The 25143-nt window shown below is 44.2% G+C and overlaps 1 protein-coding gene across 2 annotated transcripts; it reads right to left on the bottom strand.

Annotated features, from left to right (window-relative positions):
• Nucleotides 1-940: 940 nt before the first annotated feature.
• SSR1 (signal sequence receptor subunit 1) lies at nucleotides 941-24390 on the bottom strand. 2 transcript variants are annotated; one of them, XM_075416968.1, is made up of 9 exons: nucleotides 24191-24390; nucleotides 22294-22412; nucleotides 20455-20542; nucleotides 20017-20279; nucleotides 19130-19206; nucleotides 17303-17381; nucleotides 15900-15993; nucleotides 10349-10412; nucleotides 941-3075 (listed from the first exon to the last, which is right to left on the bottom strand). In XM_075416968.1, exons 1-9 carry the CDS (start codon nucleotides 24273-24275, stop codon nucleotides 3057-3059), a joined length of 888 nt encoding a protein of 295 aa, XP_075273083.1. In that variant the 5' UTR covers nucleotides 24276-24390; the 3' UTR covers nucleotides 941-3056. The 2 variants fall into 2 exon arrangements, with proteins under 2 accessions (XP_075273083.1, XP_075273084.1); XM_075416969.1 differs by lacking the exon at nucleotides 941-3075 and having other exon boundaries at nucleotides 9651-10412; nucleotides 24191-24389.
• Nucleotides 24391-25143: the final 753 nt, after the last annotated feature.

The following is a 25143-nucleotide window of genomic DNA, read 5'->3' as shown; positions in this document are numbered from 1 at the left end:
AGGAAGAGCAGTGCTGCGTTTGTGCTCTGCTGAAGAAGCAGCAGCCGTTCTGTATTGCAAAAAGATATTTATAAAACCGTTTTTCCTGTAAAATCTTTTTTTTTTTTTTTTTTTTTAAAGCAATGAAGTGGATTAACACCTGGGAGAAGGGCAGTGGCAAGGCAGAGGGCAGCCGGGCTGCTGAAGGATGGCAGCGCAGGCGCAGGCCAACAGCAGGTCAAAGCAGAGAGTGGGATGTCTGACGGACACAGGGACACCCACCTCGCTGTTGCTGGCTGCACGCCTCACTGCAAGCAGGTGACATGTCATCTGCACACGTGTCACCTCAGGCAGAACTCAGAGGGTTGTCATCAGCGGCGCTGAGTCTAGTTGGAGGCTGGTAACTAGTGGTGTCCCCCAGGGGGTCAGTACTGGGCCCAGCCTTGTTCAACTTCTTCATCAACGACCTGGATGAACAGTCAGACTATGCCCTCAGCAAGTTTGCTGATGACACCAAACTGGGAGGTGTGGTAGACACACCGGAAGGCTGTGCTGCCATTCAGCGTGACCTGGACAGGCTGGAAAGTTGGGCAGAGAGGAACCTGATGAGATTCAACAAAGGCAACTGCAGGGTCCTGCACCTGGGGAGGAACAACCCCATGCATCAGTACAGGCTTGGGGTGGACCTGCTGGAGAGCAGCTCTGCAGAGGGACCTGGGTGTCCTGGTGGACGACAGGTTAACCATGAGCCAGCAGTGTGCCCTGGCTGCCAAGAAAGCCAATGGGATCCTGGCATGCATCAAGAAGAGTGTGGCCAGCAGGTCGAGGGAGGTTCTCCTTCCCCTCTACACTGCCCTGGTGAGGCCCCATCTGGAGTACTGTGTCCAGTTCTGGGCTCCCCAGTTCAAGAAAGATGAGGAGCTACTGGAGAGAGTCCAGCGGAGGGCTACAAGGATGATGAGGGGACTGGAGCATCTCTCCTACGAGGAGAGGCTGAGGGAGCTGGGCTTGTTCAGCCTGAAGAAGAGAAGGCTGCGAGGGGACCTTATAAATGCCTACAAATATCTGAAGGGTGGGTGTCAGGAGGAAGGGGCCAAGCTCTTTTCAGTAGCGCCCAGCAACAGAACAAGGGGAAATGGGCACAAACTGAAGCACAGGAAGTTCCAGCTGAACATGAGGAAGAATTTCTTCCCTCTGAGGGTGACGGAGCACTGGAACAGGCTGCCCAGGGAGGTTGTGGAGTCTCCTTCTCTGGAGATATTCAAGACCCTCCTGGACAAGGTCCTGTGCAGCCTGCTGTAGGTGACCGTGCTTCGGCAGGAGGGTTGGACTAGATGACCCCCAGAGGTCCCTTCCAACCCCTACCGTTCTGTGATTCTGTGATTAATGGGGTGCCCGACAGAGGAAAGAGTTGATTGCATTCTCTAGGGAAGGGAAAAACTTTGGAGTATTCCTAGGTAAGGGGCCAAGGCGCCTTCATCTCAGGATGCATCTGAAATCATCCCGTAGAGCCAAAACTGAGTTGAAAAGCATTGCTGAGGCTTTCCAAAAATTCTAGTATTGCCGCCTACTTTCAGCTCTCAAGTCCCCTCTCAGCTTAAAAACAACCCACAAAGGAAGCAGGAGTTTCTCAGCTGTTAAACGCTAGTAAGTGGGAAGACTCCTCTGGCTCACCGAACCGTGCTGTGTAACACGGTAGAAAACCTTGTAGCAACCCTCCGAGTAGTAGGAACTGAAAATAGCTTTCTCCTTCACTGTGCTTGTTTATTTCTGCCGTGCCAGATTCGCCTCTCCTTTGGCAGGGCAAACTGCCAGGAGCGTATGAGGAAACTCCAGACTGGAACACACTGTTGTGAAAGCATTTGAAGCTCTCTGAGGCCTTTCAGCACAGGGTTGTGAAGCCGTTCATGAACACCAGTTAAAAGGAGGCTGTAAGTAAGAGCGAAGTTCGCAAGGAGAAAAGGTATTTTTTTTTTCCATCGTGAAAGGCCTAATCTATTTTCATAATCTCAGAGGCGGAGATTAATGTGGTAAAGACCAGCTATGCTGTGGGCTGACCTTCCGTCGGTAATTTTTAGCTTGTAACCGCACAGGAAGCGTGGCTGAGCGACTCATAGAAACCTATGAGGGTTAGGACAAAACATCAGCCAGAGGGGGTCGGTGACTCTGCTGTCACGTGTGATCCGGGCAGCTGGGACACAGGGAACAGCACACGGTGACTCTCTGTGGCGAGTATGTAGAGAAATGGGCTGGCCCGTGAGCACGTGTGCTCCTGGGATGGGCAGCCCCTGCCCTCAGACCCCGTGCAGGTAGGAGTTTGGGTAACTGAAGACATCGGTTTTTACCTTTCCTCCCATCCCCTGTAATCTGATTGTACAGAGAATGACAACAGCTTAGATTTGTGACTAGATTTCATGTTTTAAATGAGCAGCATCTGGCTTTTAATCAATCTGTACCCAAAAGAAATATTTGCATTCTATTTTAGGGTGTTGGCAGTGCTACCTGTGAGATGTCGGCTTGCTTTGGCCAACAACTGTTTCTCCCAAGTGTGTGCAACTCAGGCTTTACCGCAGGACCTGTGCTTGGGAATGGAAAAGTGACTGGGTAAAACCCAGCTGTAAACAAAAACCGTAACTTTTTCACTGCCGTTTTCCTCTATTTCTATCAAAGTGTAGCCCTGGCTTACTGCACAGGGCTCCTAGGTAGCAGCTGGACCACAGGAGGGCACATGCTAAGTGGGATACAACACTCAAACCTTTGCTCACTTGGCCAGTAAATCCCTTTTTGGTGGCAGGGTATTTAATGCCATTTCATCCGTTGCCTTCAAGATGTCTGTACAACTAAAGCTTTGCAGGCTTCAAGATTGCACACACCAAGTCCGCTGCACTCCGCAGCTGGAGAAAACCAAAGTATCGAGCTGCCCATGCACACACAGCAATCCATAAAAAGTCTGCACCACAACACAGTGCATCTGATTTTTGATCTCCTGTCCAGATCGTTATCCGCCAGTATCTTCTGGAGCCACATCGGCCTTCTAGCATGGCTACCTGTGAAACCCAGAATCGGCGCTGTGCTGGCTAGGAAAGCTTGCCAGGGCTGCAAGGGAAAGGAAGAAATCTGGAGAACCGAGCAACCCGCACACCTCACAGTGACGCGTTCTGACAGAGGGCGCAGAGCCACATGCTGCTGTTAGTGCATTTGGTTATTACTTTTTGGCGAATGCACTTCTCACAAACAATTCTGAAGTTTTTTTCTGAACCAAAATAGAGTAGCTTTAGCAGCTGTAAAACACCTGCTTAAAAATGAAGGTACTTAATTTGATCAATCAGTGACATCTGTTTCAGTGTAATTCCACAAATTCAGCAGAAAGGCAATGCTGGGGTGATGGCCCTTGGCAGCTGCCACTACACGAAAACTGGTGAGTAACCAAAGGGAGAGCTGCACCCAGCAAGTCTGGTCTCAGTACGACCTTGAGGGACCGTCTCGCCCTGTGTGAGCATGGAAGAACACCATGGAGCACAGTCAGTGGTTGCTCTGGCCAATGCCTCATAGCAACGGTACCACAGTCCGTCAGATTGCTAATACACTGGAAAGGAGACGGCCCCCGTGTAGCATGGTTTTTACAATACGAGTTAAATCCTGTTCCATTTCTGTTTCATTCTGACAGACTGCTTTCCCTGTGGTGCCTAACAGCAAGACATGCTTCCCCGGTTTTCAGCTTGCTGATGGCAACCAGTTGGGATTAGTTGGGCAAAATGGCATCTCCAGCTGGCAGAAACACTTCCACTATCTACAAATAAGCCACTGTTACAAACAGCCACGCATTAACTAAATCTTAAATACTGGCTATAAGGAAAAGATAACACACTTCATAATGAAGTTTGTTAGGGTATTTACACTCACTTCTAATGACAACCTGTTATTTTGGTGACAATGTTTGCCATACTCTATGCAATCGTCATCAGCTGCCAGTTCAATTCTAGCTTTTCCTTTCCAGCTGAAGCCTGCAATAGGGTATTTTAAGACTTTCTTCTCTTCTGTGTAGATTTCTGCTAAAAAAAAAAAACAAACCAGTTTTACTTCTGTCTCTCTTGGAAAGTTATGGTGGACTTGCCAGCTGTGGCTGGGCTGGAGCACACTGCCATGGCAAGGCCCTGCGCACTGCTCGCTTTGGCAGTGCTGCAGATGCAGGTGCATGCAATAAGCATGCTTCAGTGGGCTGGGCCGACCAGACTCTGACCCAGCTTGCACAGAAAAAATACTCCAGCTGAAAGCAGAACATGGACCTGTTTGTGTCTGCACATGGCCAAGGTGCACACAGAGTTCAAAGGCCCAATTTAATTGAACTTCAGTGGCAGGAAACCTTGCTAAGGAGCCTAGGACCAGGAAAGCAGATGACAAAGTCTATGCAGCGCCACAGTTCTCCCTGCTTCTGCAGCACCATGGGCTGGCCCTGCAGGAGGCTGCGGCCCTGATGTTTTTTTGGAAGCAAATGCAAGACTCTAGTACTCACAGCTTTTCAGAGTTTAAGTTTCACATTGTTGTTGTCCCGTCCCGTCCCCCCCCCCCAAAAAAGCACAGAAAAATGCAGTGCTCAGACTTACTTCAGTGACCAAGACATAGCAAGAAATGATTAAGAAAAGGTAGGCATGGTTGCTATAGCTCATCCATTTAGATGCTGCTCTTTGAGAAGGGCCTAAAGTTCTCTTATGCTTGCCTGTTATGAGAAGCAGCTGTCAGGGGCTTGGGAGATCCCCTAAATGGAAGCTGTTGGTATTGCTGGCTACAATAACTGCCATCTAGTGAACCCAGTATTGTATTTTATCTTTAGGGTAAATGCTTTAAATCGCCCATGGTCCAACAATGCAGCTTCATCTGAATGAAAACTCTACCACCTATCTCCATCCAGGCCCCACCAGGCAGGACCATGTTTTACTAGAATATACACAGAGGTTATCTTGAAAATTTCTCTTGTTCAGACACTTGTGTGGCTATGTACATTAATTCCAACTATTCTCTTCAGTATGTAAAAGAGCCAGCTCTTAAGTTACCATTTCATGATGTGAATTTCAGTGGCACAAGGAAATCTCAGTTAAGGCAAGACAAGATATGGTTTCCATGTAAGCTGAACGGACCAAAAGCGATGAGGAAAGAGGTTTCAGTTTTACCTCACCAGTTAAGGGACTGGAATGCTGTAATGCTGAAATTTTACTGCCTCTTGGTTAGTATAAATATATAATCAAGACTACTAGCACAAGGGTACAGAAAGATAGCCTACTGAAACAAAGACTTCAACAACTGGCTTAAAAGGAATACATCTGAGACTTCATATTGGTCTCAATCTTTTCAGAGAAAGATAAGGCAGACTTCAAATTTGAGAGTTATTTTTATGTTCTCCGGGAGCTAAAAACCACATCTTAACACATCTGCTTTCAAGTTTTCCCTTATTTATCCACAGAGGTAGTTCACAAATACAGGCATCTCAGCAGCCTTTATTTTTAAGCCACTTTTGTTTTGCTTCGGTTAGATTTTTTTTCCCCAGCAAGTCTTACCTCTTCTGATTGGATGCAGTACACCTGCTTGAACCGATACTTGCAGTACTACTGCCTAGAATATTATTGTTTTCTTAGTCAGAAAACAGCATGGCCTTTAAAGCTACAGGGATTTGGCCTTGTTATAATCTTGTGCTTCAGCAGCCTTTAAGCATCTTAATCGATCCTTTTCACACTGCCTACTGTTTAACAATAGGTTATTCTTTCTGGAAATGGAGGTGACTATGGCTGTTTTAACAAATCAGGATTCAAGAGTTTACCAAACATTTTCCCAGGGTCTTCCCTTATTCTTACAAATAATTTTAATCTTAATGTTAGCCCATTGTCCAAAACATCACAGAGTACCTCCTTGCTGTTATTCCCATTCCAAATACACTTGTAGAAAAGCAGCTTTTTAAGAATAGCATGTTTTCACTCTTTGTATATTTGCTACTATGGGTTGCTTATAAAGGAAAAGAGCACCAGCATACCACTCAGGCTTTTCGGTGCCATATTCATGCTTTATTAAAAAAAAGCTACACAATACTAAGAAAAAAAAAAAATCAAGTTTACTTTACAAAAAACCTGCAGCCATTTTCAAAAGATCTGATCTCACTTACAAATGAAAGTCAGCAGGTAAGAAAGTAAATGTTAATTTAACATTTCAGTTGCAGTACATCATCTGAACTTAATCTTCCAGAACAATCAGTCATTCTTAATCGGACTGTTGATTGTATCTATACAAACAATCGTCTATATCGCTTGATTAAAAAAATCCCTGGGAAAATTTAGATAAAAGAAAAAATGTCAGAAGAATGTTACTTAGCCCACGTATAACCTCTTGCAGAAACAGAGCAAAGCCAGAAAGATCTTTCTAAGTTAATTGCAATTCCTCTGTGTATTTAAGAAAAGTCTTAGTTGCTAAGCTGCTAAATTCTGTTCAGTGAGGAGATTAACTGGTATAATGTCAATCTATGCAGTTACCATCAAGCTACACTAGTGCTATGCCTTACTATCTCCATGGAAGCATACTGTGCAAGTCTCAAGTAACTTCAAAACACTCCTGAAACAGCCCTTGGGTCACTCCTATGAGGTAGGTACTGTCCTTCCTTTGGAGAAGAAAAGAGAACAGACTCTGTACAGCTAATCAGTACACCAGGCACACTGAAAAACAGGACAACCAGCCTATGTTAGTAATTGACTTCCCTGCTGCTTCCCCGAGTTCAGAGCTTTCAGCCACACCACTTTGTTTAGCACCACGCATTCTAGGAATAAACAGTGAATGACACTTTTGATTATATCCATTCCAAGGTAAGGGAGATGTTCAGCACAACTGTTTTGAAACAAGTAGAAGCACTACCATCACTACTCCACTCCATGCATCTCCACAGCCTACAATTTCATTATTTCATGCATGAAGAATAAAGATGATACTTCATCCTGTGGTCTGACAGCAGCCATTCTTCTCTCAGATTAAGTGATACTGAGAAAAAAATGAAATGCTGTCACAAAGCAGACAGCATACAGAGGGCTACAAGTATCAAACACGGTTCAAGTGTAGCTAAACTAATACTTTGCTACCACTGCAGACATGAACCCTAAATCAGTTTTTCTTATCCCAAGCATGAACTCATTAAGCCTTTACAATTTTTTTTAAGTAGTTAAGGAGCTATGAGAAGGGAATTCATAGTGGGCCTTCACACTAAGGCCATAGTTTATTTGCAGTCTAAAACAACTTCAGCATCTCTTATAGTAAGGAAGAAACCCTAGTCCACATCACTTTTCACAGTCCCTGCTCCTCTTCTCAGCCTCACATGAGCAGCTGTGTGGTAGCGTAAGCTTGCAGAAAACCAGGCTGGTAAGAATACTAGATGATACAAATGCTCCTGCTACCACATGGAAAGGGGTGGCATAGAGACAGGCACAATGGCTACTTGTCCCATCTTAAAGTCAATGAAACTATACCCTACTCATCAGATAATGATATCTGGTAACCAACCTATGACACCAAGCTATCTGTACATGTTTAAAAATCGAGTAGAAAATTCAAGTACCAAAATAAAAGTTGGTAACCAACAGGGTAAAGCAACAACTATGCTCTCCTATTTGAAGAAATCTGAGTGTAGTAGACTACTCGCTTATTCACTAGATATAATGTAAAAGATGCCAAAGTTCAAATACCAGCACACACTAGAATGTTATTGCTAAAATTTCAACTACAGCAAACCAACCAGAAACAAGGAATACAAAACTGTTACATCATTTATCATGAGCAGTAGCAGACTGTCAGCCATTATTCTCATGAACTGCTTCTGGCTGAGGAAGTTACTATGAACCATCCACCATGAATGCCAAGTTGTATAATTAGAAAGATAGCCTTTGTACAACTGAATTTCCCCACTGCCAGTTCCTATGCAAGTTGCTAAACTGTCTCCTCTCTTCTTTCATGCTTAGGAGCTTAAGTATTTGGATGTTAACCACTGAGCACAGAGGAACAAGCTGAAACCTTCAACCACTTCTTTCTCATCTGTACAATGCTTCAGTGCCTCAGATTCTCTTAAGTCCTGGTCAGTGTAAGATTTCTAGAGGCCCAACTTGCTCCAAAACTCAAATCAGTAAGGGCTAAACTACTTATCTAAACAAACAAAACTAGGATATTAGAAATTAGTATCCTTTGTTCTGATCCTTTGGTTTTTTTCCTGGAGTACCTCTGTATCTAGAGCAGCACTGATTGTCAACCCCTCAAAAGAGTATCTTCCTATCTTGGGAAGAATTAGAGTATACAGTTTTAGATTACCTATTAACAGAAGATGGAAAAAACAACCCCAAACCTCTTCATTTCAGGTTAGAGACATAATCCAGGAGAGAGAACTTAGAAGTTCAGTACATCAGGTGCTGCAATAGCTATAGGGCTTTAGCATACAAAGAATTTAATGCCTAAACACTTTGTTGAATCAATGCAAGCTTGCATATAAGCTCATAAAGCTACCACAGAACCACTCACATTACATGACTAAAGGCAAACAAAGTTGTTCCACACAACTTGGAGTTACCCCTTATGAAGGCAGCATTCAACTGTTTGCTAAGTGATCTGTATGACAAGTCAGCAATCTTAACTCTTAAAAATATTCTTCCTGGGCTAGCTGTATTATCAGAACCTGAACAAAGTACCTCTGGGGTTGCTTTTACTATCCTTTTCCACAGCAAGATGAGTCGAGAACATCTTCACAGTTCATTCTGGCAAAGTATATAGTAAAATAGTGCCAAAAATAGTGCCAGCACAGGTAGTTTCAGAGCTTAGAGGCTTCAAACACGCTAGAACATGATTTGCAAGTATTGCTCAGCATTCATGGGCTCAGAAGCTCAGTCCCTGCAGAGCAAGAGTAGATCTAAAAGGGCACTGTCACTTATGGGGATTGGGAAGGGGAGGAAAAGAAGGGAACAGAGGTCACAAATCAACACCTCTTTCTGAACTCACCAAGCTTCCAGATAACCCTCAGACACAGGAAGGGATGCAGCTGAGATGCAAACAATTTAAGCACTGTCTGAGTGCCAGAATGTCAGCAAACTGACACTCTGCATTACCTGCTCTCTTCACTGCCAGTGAAATTCCTGAATGCAACACAAGTGGATCAATACCTTAGAGTTCCTGGTAATCATGTAAGCTGTGCTTGCCACCAAAGAAAATCCCATTTTGATTGCATATACCTTTTCTGCTTTAGTACTGAACTAACGTAGTTAATAATGGAGATGCATCTGTGTTACTAGTAGGAAAGACAAGGTGATAAAAAAACACCCCTCAGACGAAGGTACTGACCAGCGGAAAGAAGCTTGAGATTTAAAAACTGCAAAGGGTGAATTAAGTAGTTTGCCATCGAAAAGGATTATTTGAAGCTAACAGTTATTCAAATTCAGTTTCAAGTGTCTAGAGTAAACACAAAGTCTTTGCCCCATGTAAAGCTTTAAGAAAGGTTTACATTTTGATACATATGACATTCTAGTTTTTGAGAGAACACCAAGAACTTACTGAAAAGTTGTTCTGGCTTTTTCAGTAATTTCTTGAGTAAACACTGCAGAGCTACCAATATAATCAGAATACCTAAGCTGCTGGCACAACTCAATAACTAACCATTTAACAAGTTGGGTATAAAAAAAATTTATGTAGTAATACCAATTCAGCACACAAATTCCATGCTTCACAATTTCTGCTGCTGTGTAAAGAGTCTTCCTAATATCTACGCAGATAAATTCAGATTTTTAGGTCACTGCATGCCCAGATCAAAAGAGCAGCTATACCCAATTGTGCCTTTAGAATGCAAACTATGCAGAAATCTAGATGATCAGTGCCTTGCCACTGAAATAGGACCACGCACACAAACTTCAGTGTGTGCACGCTGTAGAGAATAAAGTTACTTACTGAAAAAGAAAAATGCATACAGATTCTGATACGGACATGATACAATCAAGACAGCGTAAGTCACTAGACATTCAGATTAGGGGGAGGAGAAAAATCCTTCAAAGACAGCATACAGATGACAAGCCAGCATTACAAAGAACTCTAAAGGCACATTTTAGGTAACATGGTTTTTGTTAAGACCAACTGCTTACACACGCACACACATGATCCCCCCCCCCCCAAAACAATTAACAAAAAAAGAAAAAAAAAAAGAGAAGTGCAACTTCAGTAATATTAACACCATTCAGTTACTCTGTTCAGTCCAAATATTTAGCAGTATTTTTCCTTATGGTGATACAGATTCCCTGCACTACTCCAATCCAAAAAAAACCAAACAGGCAGGATTAGTAAAGGTTCAGCTGTTGTACTAGTTAACATTTACTCATCAGAGCCCGCTGATCTCTTCTGTGCCCTCTTGTAGGGCAACCTCCTCGGTGAAGCTTTATCTAGATTTAAAGAAAAAAGAAAAAAGATAGTTGCATCAATTGCTACAGCTGCACAGACTGGATGTTCTATGACCATGTATTTTTCTCCCTCCCAAACACTAGTCAAACTGCCCTTCTAGTGCAATGCATCACCACAAAGAAGCCAGTTCAACTTAACGCTTTTTAACTATTAGCATCCTAAACAGAAGGTAACTAAAAAAATAATGTTCCTACTCTGCAACATGAAGCTCCAGGGCGAGGACTGTTCAATTTGCCAGTTACTAAAATGCAAAAAAAAACACCCCATCCCAAAAAACCAAACCACACACCATCTCCTGAAACTGCATGCTCCGCTGTTCAGAAAAGTTTCATGTTCATTAATTACCCTTTTAGGAAGTTAATGAATCATTTTGGTCACTGCTGGTTTACCTGTCTGAAGAGTATGTGATTGACCCTCCTTTAGACAGCTTTGTCTGGCATGAAGTATTTCCACACTCAAACAGATTAACAGTAGAAGGCAAGTGTTTTGGTTGTGAAAAACACACCTTTCCAGGCAGCATCCACATTTGACAGTGTCACTTTGTAAGGAGATATCCTATATGGTCAAGCCACCCAGCTTTAGCTGTACTATCACTGGATGCCAGAACCATCACCCTACATTTAAGACTTTATGACAGGCCTATAACTGTCCATTACAATGATGGTCCTCACACAGGTAGAATTTCAACCATTGTAATATTGTAGAGAAGCTGCAATACTTTATATGAAGTGCTAAAGTGATTGCTAAGTGTATCTGTTGACTTAGAAATGCACTTTTTCTTAAACAGAACCATCTCAAATAATTTCACTCTTTAGAGTATGTACAAACATGAGGAGCAGCCATCATGCCATTACAAGCCAATCAGTACAGTATAAAGTGTCTTCCAACAATAAAATAGTCAAGAACCTCTGAGGATCTTGAAGGTCACGTATTAAAAAGGAATGTAGCGTAGAGCTCCAATTAAAACTAACCTGGAGCTAAAGAAAACCACAATTAAGAACAACTTAAACATCAGTTTCTCCTAGACTTCAGGTATTACGATACCAAATACAAATTTAGCTTAAGAAAGGGACAGGATCCAAACGCTGCCAGGATTTGAACCCATTTAAAGACAGCTTGCTCTTTGGAAAAAAATAGCATTTAGGCCTTCAGTCTTTCGTGCTAGATTGAGGCTTTTCAAATTCCTGTGTCTAGATTTTATACTATCACTCTTGTGTCTCACAGAAGACAGCGTACAAGAAAGCTTACACTTTCAGAAGTAAAACATCAGTCCTTATACCTATGTAACACAGGTACAGTTTAAAAGGGTGACGGAATTAAGTCAAAAAAATTAAGTCATCAACTCCTGGCAGAACCTCATATCAGAGCTAAGGCCTCTAGCCCTTCTACAGTGACTAAAGCTCAGAATACACTTATTCCATCAGGAGTCTCTCTCAAGTAAAGGCAGGTCTTGTGAAGGGTTTTCAAAGCACTTCCCTTGTCTAGGATGCACTTTATTTTAAGTCAGGCTATCTCACCCCACACCAGACAACGCTACTGGTGATAGGAGTTCACCTGGAATAAGAAGACCCAGGAAGATAAATCCGACGATTAAACTATTATACCCAAAGCTGAGGTTTGTTTCTCACTGAAACAAGATGCACTCAGCCACTGGTCATGATCAGTCCTCCACCTCCCTCATGTAACATCAGCTTGACACTACACCAAGGCAGCAGGGAAAGCAGATACACATCTGCATTTTAGATAAAGGTTTCCAGGAACTGTTAGAGGAGACAACAATACTTCAGCAATATTCTACTTAAACTATGTTGCTACACTATAACCAGAAATAAAATATATATACACATAATTATAATATATGAAAACTTTATATGTATATAAAATGTGTTTGTGCGGTTGCATGCATCTGCTCTACAATTTTTTCCTGCTCATGCTACATCATCAATCACTGCATGCAGGAAGCTGTACTTCTCCCCATGCCTAATCACTGCACAGACAACACATTAAGCACTTCCACTCTTTAGATCACCAGAGTTTGCCTCACCTCTTCTACTCTGCACTGAAGCCATGGGAAAGCAAAACAGAAGAAACAGCAAGAGAAGTTACAAATATCCAAACACACACAAATAGTCTAAAGAACTCCGATGCTGTGTTTACTGGTGGCATTTCAGATATCAAGTAGAACTTAGTCATTCTGGACTTGTGAAGGACATTAACATCAAGTCTTCATGTGGCTTTAGTTCATATGCACTTCCAATGCTTATTTAAAGCTTTGGCCTATAGGAAAACTTCCAAGCAACTTACAGAAACTTTGAGACGCTAGATGTGTCTATACCAACGCACGTAGCATGGGCAATAAACAGGAGGAGCTGGAAGCCATTATACAGCAGGACGGCTACGACAGCTACGACTTGGTCGCCATCACAGAAACGTGGTGGGACAACTCGCATGACTGGCATGCTGTCATAGATGGCTACAGACTCTTTAGGAAAGACAGACCAACAAGGAGAGGTGGGGGAGTTGCTCTATATGTGAGGGAGCAAGTAGAATGCATTGAGCTTGGCCTGGGGGCAAATGAGGAACGAGTTGAAAGCTTGTGGGTTAGAATTAAGGGACAGGCTCATAAGGGTGACATTACGGTGGGTGTGTACTACAGGCCACCTGACCAGGAGGAGGAAGTTCATGAGGCCTTCTACAGGCAGCTGCAAGCAGCCTCACAGTCACAGGCCCTGGTTCTCATGGGGGACTTCAACCACCCTGACATCAGCTGGGAAGACCATACAGCTAGGCAGGCGCAATCCAGGAGGTTCCTACAGAGCATCGATGATAACTTTCTGATGCAAGTGGTGGAGGAACCAACAAGGAAAGGCGCGCTGCTGGACCTTGTGTTAACAAACAAGGAGGGACTGGTGGAGGATGTGAAGGTCGGAGGTAGGCTCGGCTGCAGTGACCATGAAATGGTCGAGTTCAGGATCCTGCGTGGAGGAAGCAGGGCGATAAGCAGGATCAAAACCCTGGACCTCAGGAGAGCTAACTTTGGCCTCTTCAAGGAGCTACTGGGAGGAATCCCGTGGGCCAGGGCTCTTGAAGGCAGGGGGGTCCATGAGTGCTGGTCACTCTTTAAACAACACTTCCTCCATGCTCAGGAATGGTGCATCCCCCTGAGAAAGAAATCGAGCAAAGGAGGCAGGAGACCTGCATGGTTAAACAAGGAGCTTCTAGCAGAGATCAGGCAGAAGAGAAAGGTCCGTGGAATGTGGAAACAGGGGCAGGCCACTTGGGAAGAGTACAGGAATGTGGTGAGAGCATGCAGGGATGCGACAAGGAAGGCCAAGGCCCACCTGGAATTGAAGCTGGCAAGGGATGTCAAAAACAACAAGAAGGGCTTCTTCAACTACATCAGCAGCAAAAGGAACACTAGGGACAATGTGGGGCCGCTGCTGAATGAGGCGGGTGTCCTGGTGACGGACGATGCGGAGAAGGCAGAGCTACTGAATGCCTTCTTTGCTTCAGTCTTCAGTGCCAAGGCAGGCCCTCAGGAATCCCAGGCCCCGGAGGTAAGAGAGGAAACCTACAGAGAGGATGACTTTCCCTTGGTCGAGGAGGACTGTGTGAGGGATTGCTTAAGCGATCTGGATGTCCACAAATCCATGGGCCCCAATGGAATGCACCCACAAGTGCTGAGGGAGCTGGCGGATGTCATTGCTGAGCCACTCTCCATCATCTTTGAGGGGTCCTAGAGGACAGGAGAGGTGCCCGAGGACTGGAGAAAGGCCAGTGTCACTCCAATCTTCAAAAAGGGCAAGAAGGAGGACCCAGGGAACTACAGGCCGGTCAGCCTCACTTCCATCCCGGGAAAGGTGGAGCAGCTTATCCTGGAGGTCATCAACAAGCAAGTGGAAGAAAAGAAGGTTATCAGGGGTAGTCAGCATGGATTCACCAAGGGGAAAATCATGCCTGACCAATCTGATAGCTTTCTACGATGACATGACTGGCTGGGTAGAATAAGGGAGAGCCGTGGATGATGTCTACCTCAACTTCAGCAAGGCTTTCGACACAGTCTCCCATAACATCCTCCTAGGGAAGCTCAGGAAGTGTGGGCTGGATGAGTGGTCAGTGAAGTGGATTGAGAACTGGCTGAATGGCAGAACTCAGAGGGTTGTCATCAGCGGCGCTGAGTCTAGTTGGAGGCTGGTAACTAGTGGTGTCCCCCAGGGGTCAGTACTGGGCCCAGTCTTGCTCAACTTCTTCATCAACGACCTGGATGAAGAGTTAGAGTGTACCCTCAGCAAGTTTGCTGATGACACCAAACTGGGAGGTGTGGTAGATACACCAGAAGGCTGTGCTGCCATTCAGCATGACCTGGACAGGCTGGAAAGTTGGGCAGAGAGGAACCTGATGAGGTTCAACAAGGGCAAATGCAGGGTCCTGCACCTGGGGAGGAACAACCCCATGCACCAGTACAGGCTTGGGGCGGACCTGCTGGAGAGCAGGTCTGCGGAGAGGGACCTGGGAGTGCTGGTGGACAACAGGTTAACCATGAGCCAGCAGTGTGCCCTGGCTGCCAAGAAGGCCAATGGCATTCTGAGATGCATTAGGAGGAGTGTGGCCAGCAGGTCAAGGGAGGCTCTCCTTCCTCTCTACATTGCCCTAGTGAGCCCTCATCTGGAGTACTGTGTCCAGTTCTGGGCTCCCCAGTTCAAGAAAGATGAAGAGCTACTGGAGAGAGTCCAGCAGAGGGCTACAAGGATGGTGAGGGGACTGGAACATCTCCCCTACGAGGAGAGGCTGAGGGAGCTGGGCTTGTTCAGCCTGGAGAAGAGAAGGCTGCGAGGGGACCTCTATAAATGCTTATAAATATCTCAAGGGTGGGTGTCAGGAGGATGGGGCCAAGCTCTTTTCAGTGGTGCCCAGCGACAGGACAAGGGACAACGGGCACAAACTGAAGCACAGGAAGTTCCAGCTGAACATGAGAAAGAATTTCTTCCCTCTGAGGGTGACGGAGCACTGGAACAGGCTGCCCAGGGAGGTTGTGGAGTCTCCTTCTCTGGAGATATTCAAGACCCTCCTGGACAAGGTCCTGTGCAGCCTATTGTAGGTGACCGTGCTTCGGCAGGAGGGTTGGACTAGATGACCCACAGAGGTCCCTTCCAACCCCTACTATTCTGTGAATTCTGTGAAACTATGTTTTCTGTTATTTAAACCTCCATTATGAACCAGGTTTTGGGTAGAGATTTTATACTGTTCAAAAAGTCTACAGAACAAATTGTAAATGTCACCGATACTCATTACTGTATCAGCTAGTGAAGTCTGCTCTGTACAACAACAGGCTGACAATGTAATAGTCTAATCATTAAGCACAGCGCTTTCAGACAATTTTTTTATTCCCTAGAAGAGACATGTGCTGTTCTAAGGAATCAGTGTCATAAGTTGGTTACGCTCTATTTTGTGCAAGGCAGACTACTTACTTATTTGATTTAAAGTTTCTTGGGGAATCCAGCTCATGTCAACATCATTCTGATTTGATGTTCCCATCTCCACTTTCTGTACTGGCCTTTTCCTCTGAAAATTCAAGAAAGAAGAAAGATTTTTCTTTCCGCAAAGTTTTAATAGCAAAAGTACTAGTAAAAATTAATAATGCTCTATTTAATGAATTGCAATTATTTCCCTAAGACACAAACTTAAGGCTAGTCAGTGTATGAAGCTGTCTTTGTAGCTTTGCTTTAACTGTCTACCACTAGCAATTTATTCACATAAGCTTGATATTACTACTTCTAATGCCTCACAATACTGATTCCACACATAGGTATCAAGATTTCATGCATGCCTGGGCAATTTCATTATATCTCTTACGAAAAATGGCTGATGATTAATCAAACTTTGTCATGACCGGTTTCATTATACTTTCTCAGATTAGCACAGTATTCTCATATGTCACATTGCAAAATAGGTTTCAAAGCACAATAATCATTCCATACTTCTTCCCAAGGGAAGCGACTTCTGAAGTACTTTAAGCCAGACTGCATGAAGACATAACCTATGCATTGCATGCAGATGAAACTTCAGCTTTCAATGGTTTTTACTTGCCAGATAACTTCCATTAACAAACCCTTAGCTGTTCTAGTGTTATAAATGGAATCCAGAAGGCCCTCACTAACATTACGGGAAAGCACTGAACTAAATAAAGGACTAGACAGCCTGTTTCCCCCAGAGTCTGACCTAGGTCCGCAACAAACTTTTTAGTGGGGCTTGTTGTGACATGACAAGGGGTAATGGTTCTAAACTAAAAGAGGGTAGATTTAGACTAGACATAAGGAAAACATTTTTTATGATGAGGATGGTGAAACACTGGAACAGGTTGCTCAGAGAGGTGGTAGATGCCCCATCCCTGGAAACATTCAAGGTCATGTTAGATGGGACTCTGAGCAACCTGATCTAGTTGAAGATGCCTCTGCTCATCGCAGGGCGGTTGGACTAGATGACCTTTAAAGGTCCCTTCCAACCCAAAATATTCTATGATTAAAGTGGTAGATAGAAATAGATGAGGAAAGTCTACCCAATAAGTACTGAATCATTAACTACACACATCCAGTGACTGGGAAGTATCAAAGCTTCCAATTCAGCCACTTCAGTGTGGTGCCAAAGAGCAGAACCAAAGAGCATCAGGCAAGCAATCTAAATATCTCCAATTCTAAACATTTCCTAAAAATGCTCTGGTGTTCCTAGTAATCTCCAAGGTCTTAGTTCTAAAAGTAAATCTTGTAAAGTTCTACCTGTATCATTGTATACCAGAAGCAATTACTGAACTGCTTTCTTTTTGTATCAGTAAGGTCTTGTATTAACAATCACACAGACGAGAGACACTACCCACCTTCCTAGATTCTAGTAACTGATGTAGGCCAACAATGACAAGTAGACCAAGTCCAGCAAGGAACATGTACATGAAGATCCTTGAAAAAAAGTTGAAGAAACCATTATCTAAAAATCTTCAGTGTTTAAGAAAGTTTACAAAGAGGCATAGAAACTAAGCCTAGCTTTGGTCACGTGCCCACTTGATCTTTCCCAAGAACTTTTGTAGAGGGTGAGTGGGGGGAAAAAAAAAAAATTGAATCTGAAACTTAAGCGCTAACAAATATTAAGTAATTATTCTGACTTCTACTTCAGAAACTGTAATCCTAAAGTTAATTCTGAACAACAGAACATTTGAAAAATGTCATATAAATTGAGAAACTGTTATAAATCATTATTGAAATTTAGTAACTGCAAGAACTTTTTTGCAGTATCATGTTTCAAGACGTTGGGTCACAGGTAATATTTATGTTCATGATAGCTTTAACCACTTACAAAAATCCTTAAAAATGTCTTGTATGCTTTTAGTACGCTACTGCAAAGCAAGTACCACTAGGATACTAATTTATTGGCAGAGCTTTGACTGGCCTTGCTTATCATGCTCTGTGTTCCACAGTTAGAATTCTACCTATGCAAACAATCATTTTTTCAATCTGTGCATTTTGATTTTGAATAATTCTACCTGAAATACTTGTTGATACTTAGCAAGAGGTGAACATAAATTATACCTAAAATTAATCTGGGGAGCAGGCAGGAGTTTGCAGGTAAAGAATCTACTCCAAGTTGAACATCTTAACTCCGACTTATGACAAAAGAAGTTATGGAGTTAAACTACACAGGAGACTTAACTGAGCATCCCTGTTTTAGACTGATTATCTGTTCACAGGATATTTAACTCATATTGGTTCTAATAATTCCAATTCTTTTGAGAGCTCCTTTATCAAGAGTATCACACATTTTCATGTGACCAACTGTTCTTTCATTGATGTTATTCTATTTGAGAAATATGAATGAATGCAACAGCTATTTCTTTCAGCTAACTTTTTTTAAAAGGGAAGCTTGCTCAGCAGTCAGTTTCTGCCTGTGGCAGGAGAACTCAAATATTCCGCATTATCTACAAGTATTTCCGAAGATTATTTTTTTAACTTACAAGTTCTCTTAAAATTCCAATCCAGTGTTAAGAGTATTTAAAAGCATATCAGCACAGCATATGCTTGCAACATATAAGGTGGGTCAGATGTACTTAGTCTTTGAGACAGAAAAAAAACGCTCCTGAAAGATACCTGCCACGGGTTAGCGCAACAAGCAACAAGTGCAAGTTCCTCTATCTCATACTCCAAATACATCTTCCCATTTATGTAATCTTGGATTATACTGGAATGCTCCAGAAGCAAGTTATTCCAGTCTTCACAGTAGGACCCACAGCAAGTTGACTCAGCAAGTTATTCCAGTCTTCACAGTAGGACCCACAGCCCAATATGATGGACTTCTGTATCTTTAATTCTTAGGAAAAAGCATAGCAGCTTAACAGCTTTGAAGTGCTATGTAGCTGTATAACATCAGGTCCTATTCCAGGCTTAAGCCCTCTGGGCCAAAGCAGATGTGTAAACTGCTCACTGACAGTACCAATCCTGAAGATCCCTAGTATTAACACAGATCTTCATCTGGGGGAAAAGTTCGTATTTTCAGTCTATCAGCATTGTACAAGTCAAATGCCTGCTACACCATCAGCAAAACACAGCAGACCTAACATCCAGTAAAATGAGCATACAAGAACTATTTTCACTGGTACCATCAATAACATGTTCTACCAGGATACCAACTAAATTTGAATCCTCAGCCTCCTTACGTTTCTCCATCCAGCCCGTCTTCTTTTTCAATGATTGTAACAGTTTGATTGAAGACAGCATCTTGAAACACATTGCCCTATAACAAAGTTTCCACATAACATTTTAAATTCATTGCTTGAACACATACACAAACGTTTATCTCATGTTCTTAGAAAAACGCTAGAAAGCAGTAACTCCCGCATGAGACTTGATTAATCAAGTTTGTAAGCAGTGCAAATTTGCCTCAACATATAAAAGCGCAAACTTTTTGGTGTAAGTACAAAGAACAGTCTTGATATTATCAAGGAAGTCACATCTAGCCTTCAGTATGTTATTTCCTATAACATGAAATATTACTTATGAAGGGTTCTTATTAGAACCATCAAAACAACAGTACAGAACCCTGTTAAACTTTGACCTGCACTAAAAGAGAAAAGAATCCCATTTTAATTCCCATTTATGCTTTTGGATAGCCTTCCCCCAGATTGCAACCACTGGTCAGTTATTTGCTCAATGTCAAGTTTGGAGATGGGATTCAGGTTGCTGGGATTCAGTTTGTTCGCAAAGCCCAATTTGAAAAGCACAGTGAAATTTAAGTTATCCCAAAGATAGCTTTAGTTTTTTTGGCTTTTTTCCCAAATGACTACAGCCCACTACTACTCAGTTCTACTGGTATTCTAGCTCCCACTGCTGACATAACTTCAAGTATATACATAACTAAGTGTACACGAGGGGCTATTGTGAAACACGTAGACAGTTGCTTACTGTACTTCTGTTATCTACTGATTTGCTTTAAAACCACAAAGGCAATCACTGACTGAAGAGGCAACAACTTGACTAAGCAGTTCCTTCCTGACATTTCCACATCAACTAGAAAGATTAAAATGAATTACAACATCAGGCTTACGTTTGTATCTCTGTAGTTGAGATTGATAACTAGTCCGAAAGGACGACCACCCATAGGCTCAGCAGGGATGAAAGAGTACTCAAATGTGGCTTGTCTCTGTGGTGGAACTACTGTATTCAGAGGCAGAGCTGTGAAGTTCTGGATATAAAACTGGTAGTCTTGAGGATATCGGAAAGAAGCATCAAGAGACTCGACAATGAAATCCTCTGTACCCTTATTGGTGAAGCCCACCAGAAATTTTACAATGTTGTTCGCTGGGAAGTCTAGAACACAAAAAATATTCAACCATTAGAAACTTCATACACCACACCTAGCCTGCTTCTAAATGGAGAGTGTCTAGAACAGATTCTGGTTTTGTAGAGCTTTACTGTTCTACGCACATGTTGATACAGCCTAAGCAACAGTAACAAAGATGGTAGATTAGCACAGGACTCTTACCTTCACCTTTAACAAATAAGATGGTTGTATCCGCACTAGGTGAGGCTTTAGGTTCTCCTGACAAGTCTTCCTCCTCTTTTTCTTCTGTCTAAGACAAGAAACTTTTTTGAAAAATCCTATAACAAACAGTGAAGCAAAGACCATGCTTGTTTCACGAGAATCCCATGTGCCAAAGCAAGCGCTAGTATCAATTCCTGCAGTTGCAGGATTAGCACAGTCTGCTGTTCTTCTAGATTTGATTAGCATGATTTTCAGCATTGATCCTTCTATTTTTTGTATTTGACACAGTGACTAATCTCAACTGCATTTAGGTATATTGAAAGGTTTCTTATCAGAAAGCAACAGTAAGGTCTCTGTTTGGAGGCAGAAGGAAAAGCATAGAATCTAAATGTTGGATGTTCACATCTAAGCTATTTCTATTTAGAAAACAAGCACTGCCAAATAAGGCAAAGGAGAGTTACTTTCACTGCAGAGGGAGTGCTTACAGAAGCTTACTACTCAGTTTTAATTAGTTAAGTGTTATGTATGCCTGGAAACAGTTAGACTGCTGGAACTAACCAAGTTTACAGATTCACTTGTTGAAGCTCACCTTCGTGATGATTCACTTTTTAATTTGGCAAACATAAGCACTGAGGGCTTATTTTCCACATGGGGATCATGGGATCACCACCTCCCCCCACCAAATAACCATTTTGAACCTTCTGAACTAATTGCTTGCGAGTTAGATCATCCAATGTCACTGCTTAAACAGCCGCTTGAAGCAGTGGAGAGCCTACTGCATCAGTCATAACACATACCATGATCCAAGGAAGCCATGAACCAGAGCTGAGCACCCAGCATCTTGATTTCAAGGTGGCATGCAAAACTATCTTCTATTTCGGCATGCAAAACTATCTTCTATTTCAGTGACAAATACACAAAATTGTCTAAAAAGTGTAATGTTTTGTACGCAAGCCACATACACTTTATTAGAAGCAAGTTACAATGAAAGGGTTATTCAATAATACTCTGTCAGTACTGAACACCTAGCATACCTGTACCACTTAGCAAAGCTGGTCAACCATAAGCTCACCAACTTACCAGCATCAGTAAAAAGATACTAGAATCAAAGAACAGTTTACCAGGTCTCCATTTTTATTACGCATCTTCTCCTCCTGACAACGTCCCAAACTTTCTTATATTACAACAGAAATTTGAGAAATTTTCATATCATTTTAGGTACACTAAGTGTCTAGCAAGCCTAATACTCCACTGCTACAAGCAGACCACATAACTATGTAAAGCATTTCACTTTGTCAAGCTGAAGTAAGAGACCCCAAGCAGCAATATGGCCACCGATATAGCAGGCATACACTGCAACAAGCATCAGAGACTAGGAACGCAGTAAGCGAAAACAGGCTGCAAAACAAGGTTTTCAGAATTAATACTCAGCTCAACTGAGAACTAAGATTCTGTTGCCCCTTGAAAACTGACACCAAAGCCAGAATGAAGTAGTCCTACACCTCAGTGTCATTCTCAGTTTACTGAGATGCAGTTTAAGCTGGAAAAGAACTACACGGGGCTCCTAAGAGCATCTGCTTCTCTCAGTCAGGTGGTCTTTTTTGCGAACAGCAGTTTTGGGAGTCAGAAATCAGGCTGGTTTTTTCAACTGGTAATTCAGGAAAAAAAGACAAATCCTTCTGAAACTTCAAACTGAACACAAGTTTAACTGGAGACTTTGAAACAGCTGTTTGGAAATAGCCATGCTATTAAACTCATATTTGAATCTATGTAAACTATCTAGCTTCAAGCACTTTTGGTCTATTTCATACTTATGAAGTAACATTCATGTACAATTACCAAGTCTGTTGGCTCATCTTCTTCAACTTCAGCTTCATCATCTTCATCTTCAACTATAGTATCTTCCACAGCTTCCTCATCTTCTGTAGCATCCTGAGCTGCAACTAATAAACCTGAACCTACCAAAACACAATGCAAATACAAGAAACTGACACTATAGTACAATTTTCAACCTAACATTTTAAGAATTTTAACTTTCTGAACTACTCATTTATGTGCCAGGATGTTCAAAACCAAAATGTTTACATCTGTATAACAAAGAGTTCAGCATTCACACATCAATGCTTAAATTCGCAGAGGGCAACCAACTTGCCTTAAAAGCTGTGGGGTTTTTTTTGTCACCATATCAAAACATTTTCATTTTGTTTTGTCATTACAAACATGAAAGTAAAAAGACATTGCTATTGCCAGAAACTTAATTTAATGACTACTGTTTCTTCTAAGACTAACAAGCTTGATAAATGGTTATCACATCCTTTTCATCTGCTGGTATCAGAACACTGTGCTTTCACAGGTAGTTAAAAAGTTATTTCTGCCCTTATCTTCATTGAAGTTTTAGTATGTTTTAAAAAAAGTCCTTTTCAATATGACCTCCTCAGTATCATACACTAGTACATCTGCATGTTCAACAGAACCCCAACACTATTCAGAAGAGAAACCCGATCTGGAGCACTGCTCCAGAGCAAGGCTTGAAGAAAAGGGCAGTCTGACAGTTCCTCACCTCTCTGCTTTTGGGGAGCCGAGTCTCACACATTCAAACACCAGGCAGATGCCATTAACACAAACAGCGGCCACAGGACAAAGTTCTGTCTGTTCGCAGTTTAGAGCGCACGCAGGCTAGGCGGAAAATTTTTAAAACATATGCGCCAAACTACTAATTATTGTGGTTTTTTTTTTTTAAAAAAAACCTAACATTTTCCAAAAATGAAAGAGTAGAAATGAACAGGTGATTGATTTACATAAGCCTGAAAAAGATCTAATAGCCATAAGCATATATTTAAAATAAACAAAAACCTTCCTGGGGAGTAAGAATCCTTGAACAGGACAAGAACACCCAGGGACCTTGGGACTGTCAGTCACAGCTAGAAAAAGCAACCCCCCACCAAGTGTCTTTAGAAGGTACACTCAAAGACTTCTGTTCAACCACGTGCGACACTTAATCCAAGACTAACAACAGTGATTTTGTTTGCTGAAGTCTTCAACTTCTAAGTCTCCAAATAAATATTTTTTTTTCTCTTTTATTATTAAAACCTCCGTGTGCAAACAGACTATAGGCATCGTTCACCAGCAGCCGCGCTGGCACGTTCCCCGAGACCTCCAGTTCGCGGTCTGCCCGGTGGATGCCGGCAGGGCTGATGATGTGGCAACAGCGGGAGCAGAGAGCGGCGGCCCCGGGGAGGAGAGGGCTCAGGTCCGGCCAGGGCCGCGTCCCTCCGGCCTCTCCCGGCCCGGGCTGGCAGCTACCGAATCACCGGGGTAACCGGCGCCGTCCGACAGCGGGAGCAAAGGAGGAGACGAACCCGTTGCTACAGCCTCAAGCGTCTCTTTTTTGAGGGTTTTTCCTACCCCCTTTTTTTTTTTTGAGCTAGGCAGCCAAATCCACGTGGCTACCCGAGGCCGATTTCACGGCCGGGCCCGGGAAAGGGCGGCCGCCGCAGCCTGCGGGAGCGGAACCAGGCCCCGGAGCCCCGTCCCGAACCGGTGGGGCAAGGAGGCCCGAGCAGCACCCGCCGCCACCCCCCTCCCCTTCCCTCCCCTCCCCTCACCAGGGCGGCGAAGGCGGCGCTGGGCTCCCCAGCCCCGGCGGCAGCGGCTTCCCCTCTCCGCCACCCCCGGGTCGCCATGAGGCACCCAGTACGTGCTCCCTCAGTGGCCCCTACCACCCCTCCCCCCTCACCTTGGCCGCCGCCGCCGGCCCCAAACAGCAGGACAGCGGGGAAAACGAGCAGGGCGAGCAACAGCAGCTGCGACAGGGGCCTCATGACGGCAACAACACCAAAAACCCGACGCCTGCTGCTGCGGGCTGTCTAAATGGCGGCGGCCTCCATCCGGGCCCGCTCCCGCCCCGGCCCGGCCGCGCCCCCGGCGCCCCGCCCCCGAACCGCAGCGGACGTGGCTTCGCCGGGGAGGAGGCGGGGGAGGTCACGTGACCGTAAGCACACGTCTCCCCTTCGTCGGCACCGCCCCCCATTCTCGCGCGCATGCGCCGCCACATTCTGTTTCCAGGTCGGGGTTGGGCTCCGCTTCCGGCTCGAAGCGGGGCGGGCGGGCGCGGTGTGTGTGGGCGGTCTCCCCCCTACTGCCGCGCAGTGCGCATGCACAGGACTTCCCGCCCGGCCTCTCGTCCTGTGGGCTGCGGAGCGCCGCGCCGGGCGGGCAGTGAATGGCGGCCATGTAGCCCGGCTCGAGGCGCGGCGGCTGCCGGGGAAGGGCTGGCTGAGGCCCTCGACGCCCGGCAGGCCGCGCTGGGCTTGGGGGGGTTCCCGCCGGAGGGGTGATGCGGCCTCTCTCGGCAGCGGGGCAGCTTTAGCCTGGCTGAGGGGAGCGCTGCCCGGGCGCGGTGGGGCGGCGGTTGGGGCCGTCCTGGCCGGGGCAGGTGCGGGAGGGCAGGACCGGCTGTGGCAGCCTTTCTTCGGCACTCGGCGGCGTGAGGGGCTGCGCCTTCTGCTTAGACCGCTTCTAGTGCGGGGAGTGGCGGTGGGGGTTGCCTCTGGTACCGTACTGCGAGGGGAGGAGTAAAATCCAACGGGTGAGGATTTCTGTACTGTAGAGTAACATACTCTAACATACCTCTGGAAGGAGCAAGGATAAAGTGTCTTACTGAAACAGAGATGCTATCGGAATCTCACG

The sequence above is a fragment of the Opisthocomus hoazin genome, chromosome 3, assembly GCF_030867145.1.
Source record: "Opisthocomus hoazin isolate bOpiHoa1 chromosome 3, bOpiHoa1.hap1, whole genome shotgun sequence".
Lineage (NCBI taxonomy): Eukaryota > Metazoa > Chordata > Aves > Opisthocomiformes > Opisthocomidae > Opisthocomus > Opisthocomus hoazin.
The sequence above is the reverse complement of the archived record's forward strand: the minus strand, read 5'-3'. Positions and strand labels throughout refer to the sequence as shown.

Excerpts from the sequence above, each read along its gene's own strand:
- SSR1 (XM_075416968.1), bottom strand. The coding sequence starts at position 24,275 with ATGAGGCCCCTGTCGCAGCTGCTGTTGCTCGCCCTGCTCGTTTTCCCC. Across the intron at positions 19,207-20,016 it reads TCAACTACAGAGATACAAAC|GGCAATGTGTTTCAAGATGC; the intron begins GTAAGCCTGATG and ends ACTTTGTTATAG. Across the intron at positions 17,382-19,129 it reads GACGGGCTGGATGGAGAAAC|GATCTTCATGTACATGTTCC; the intron begins GTAAGGAGGCTG and ends CTTTTTTTCAAG.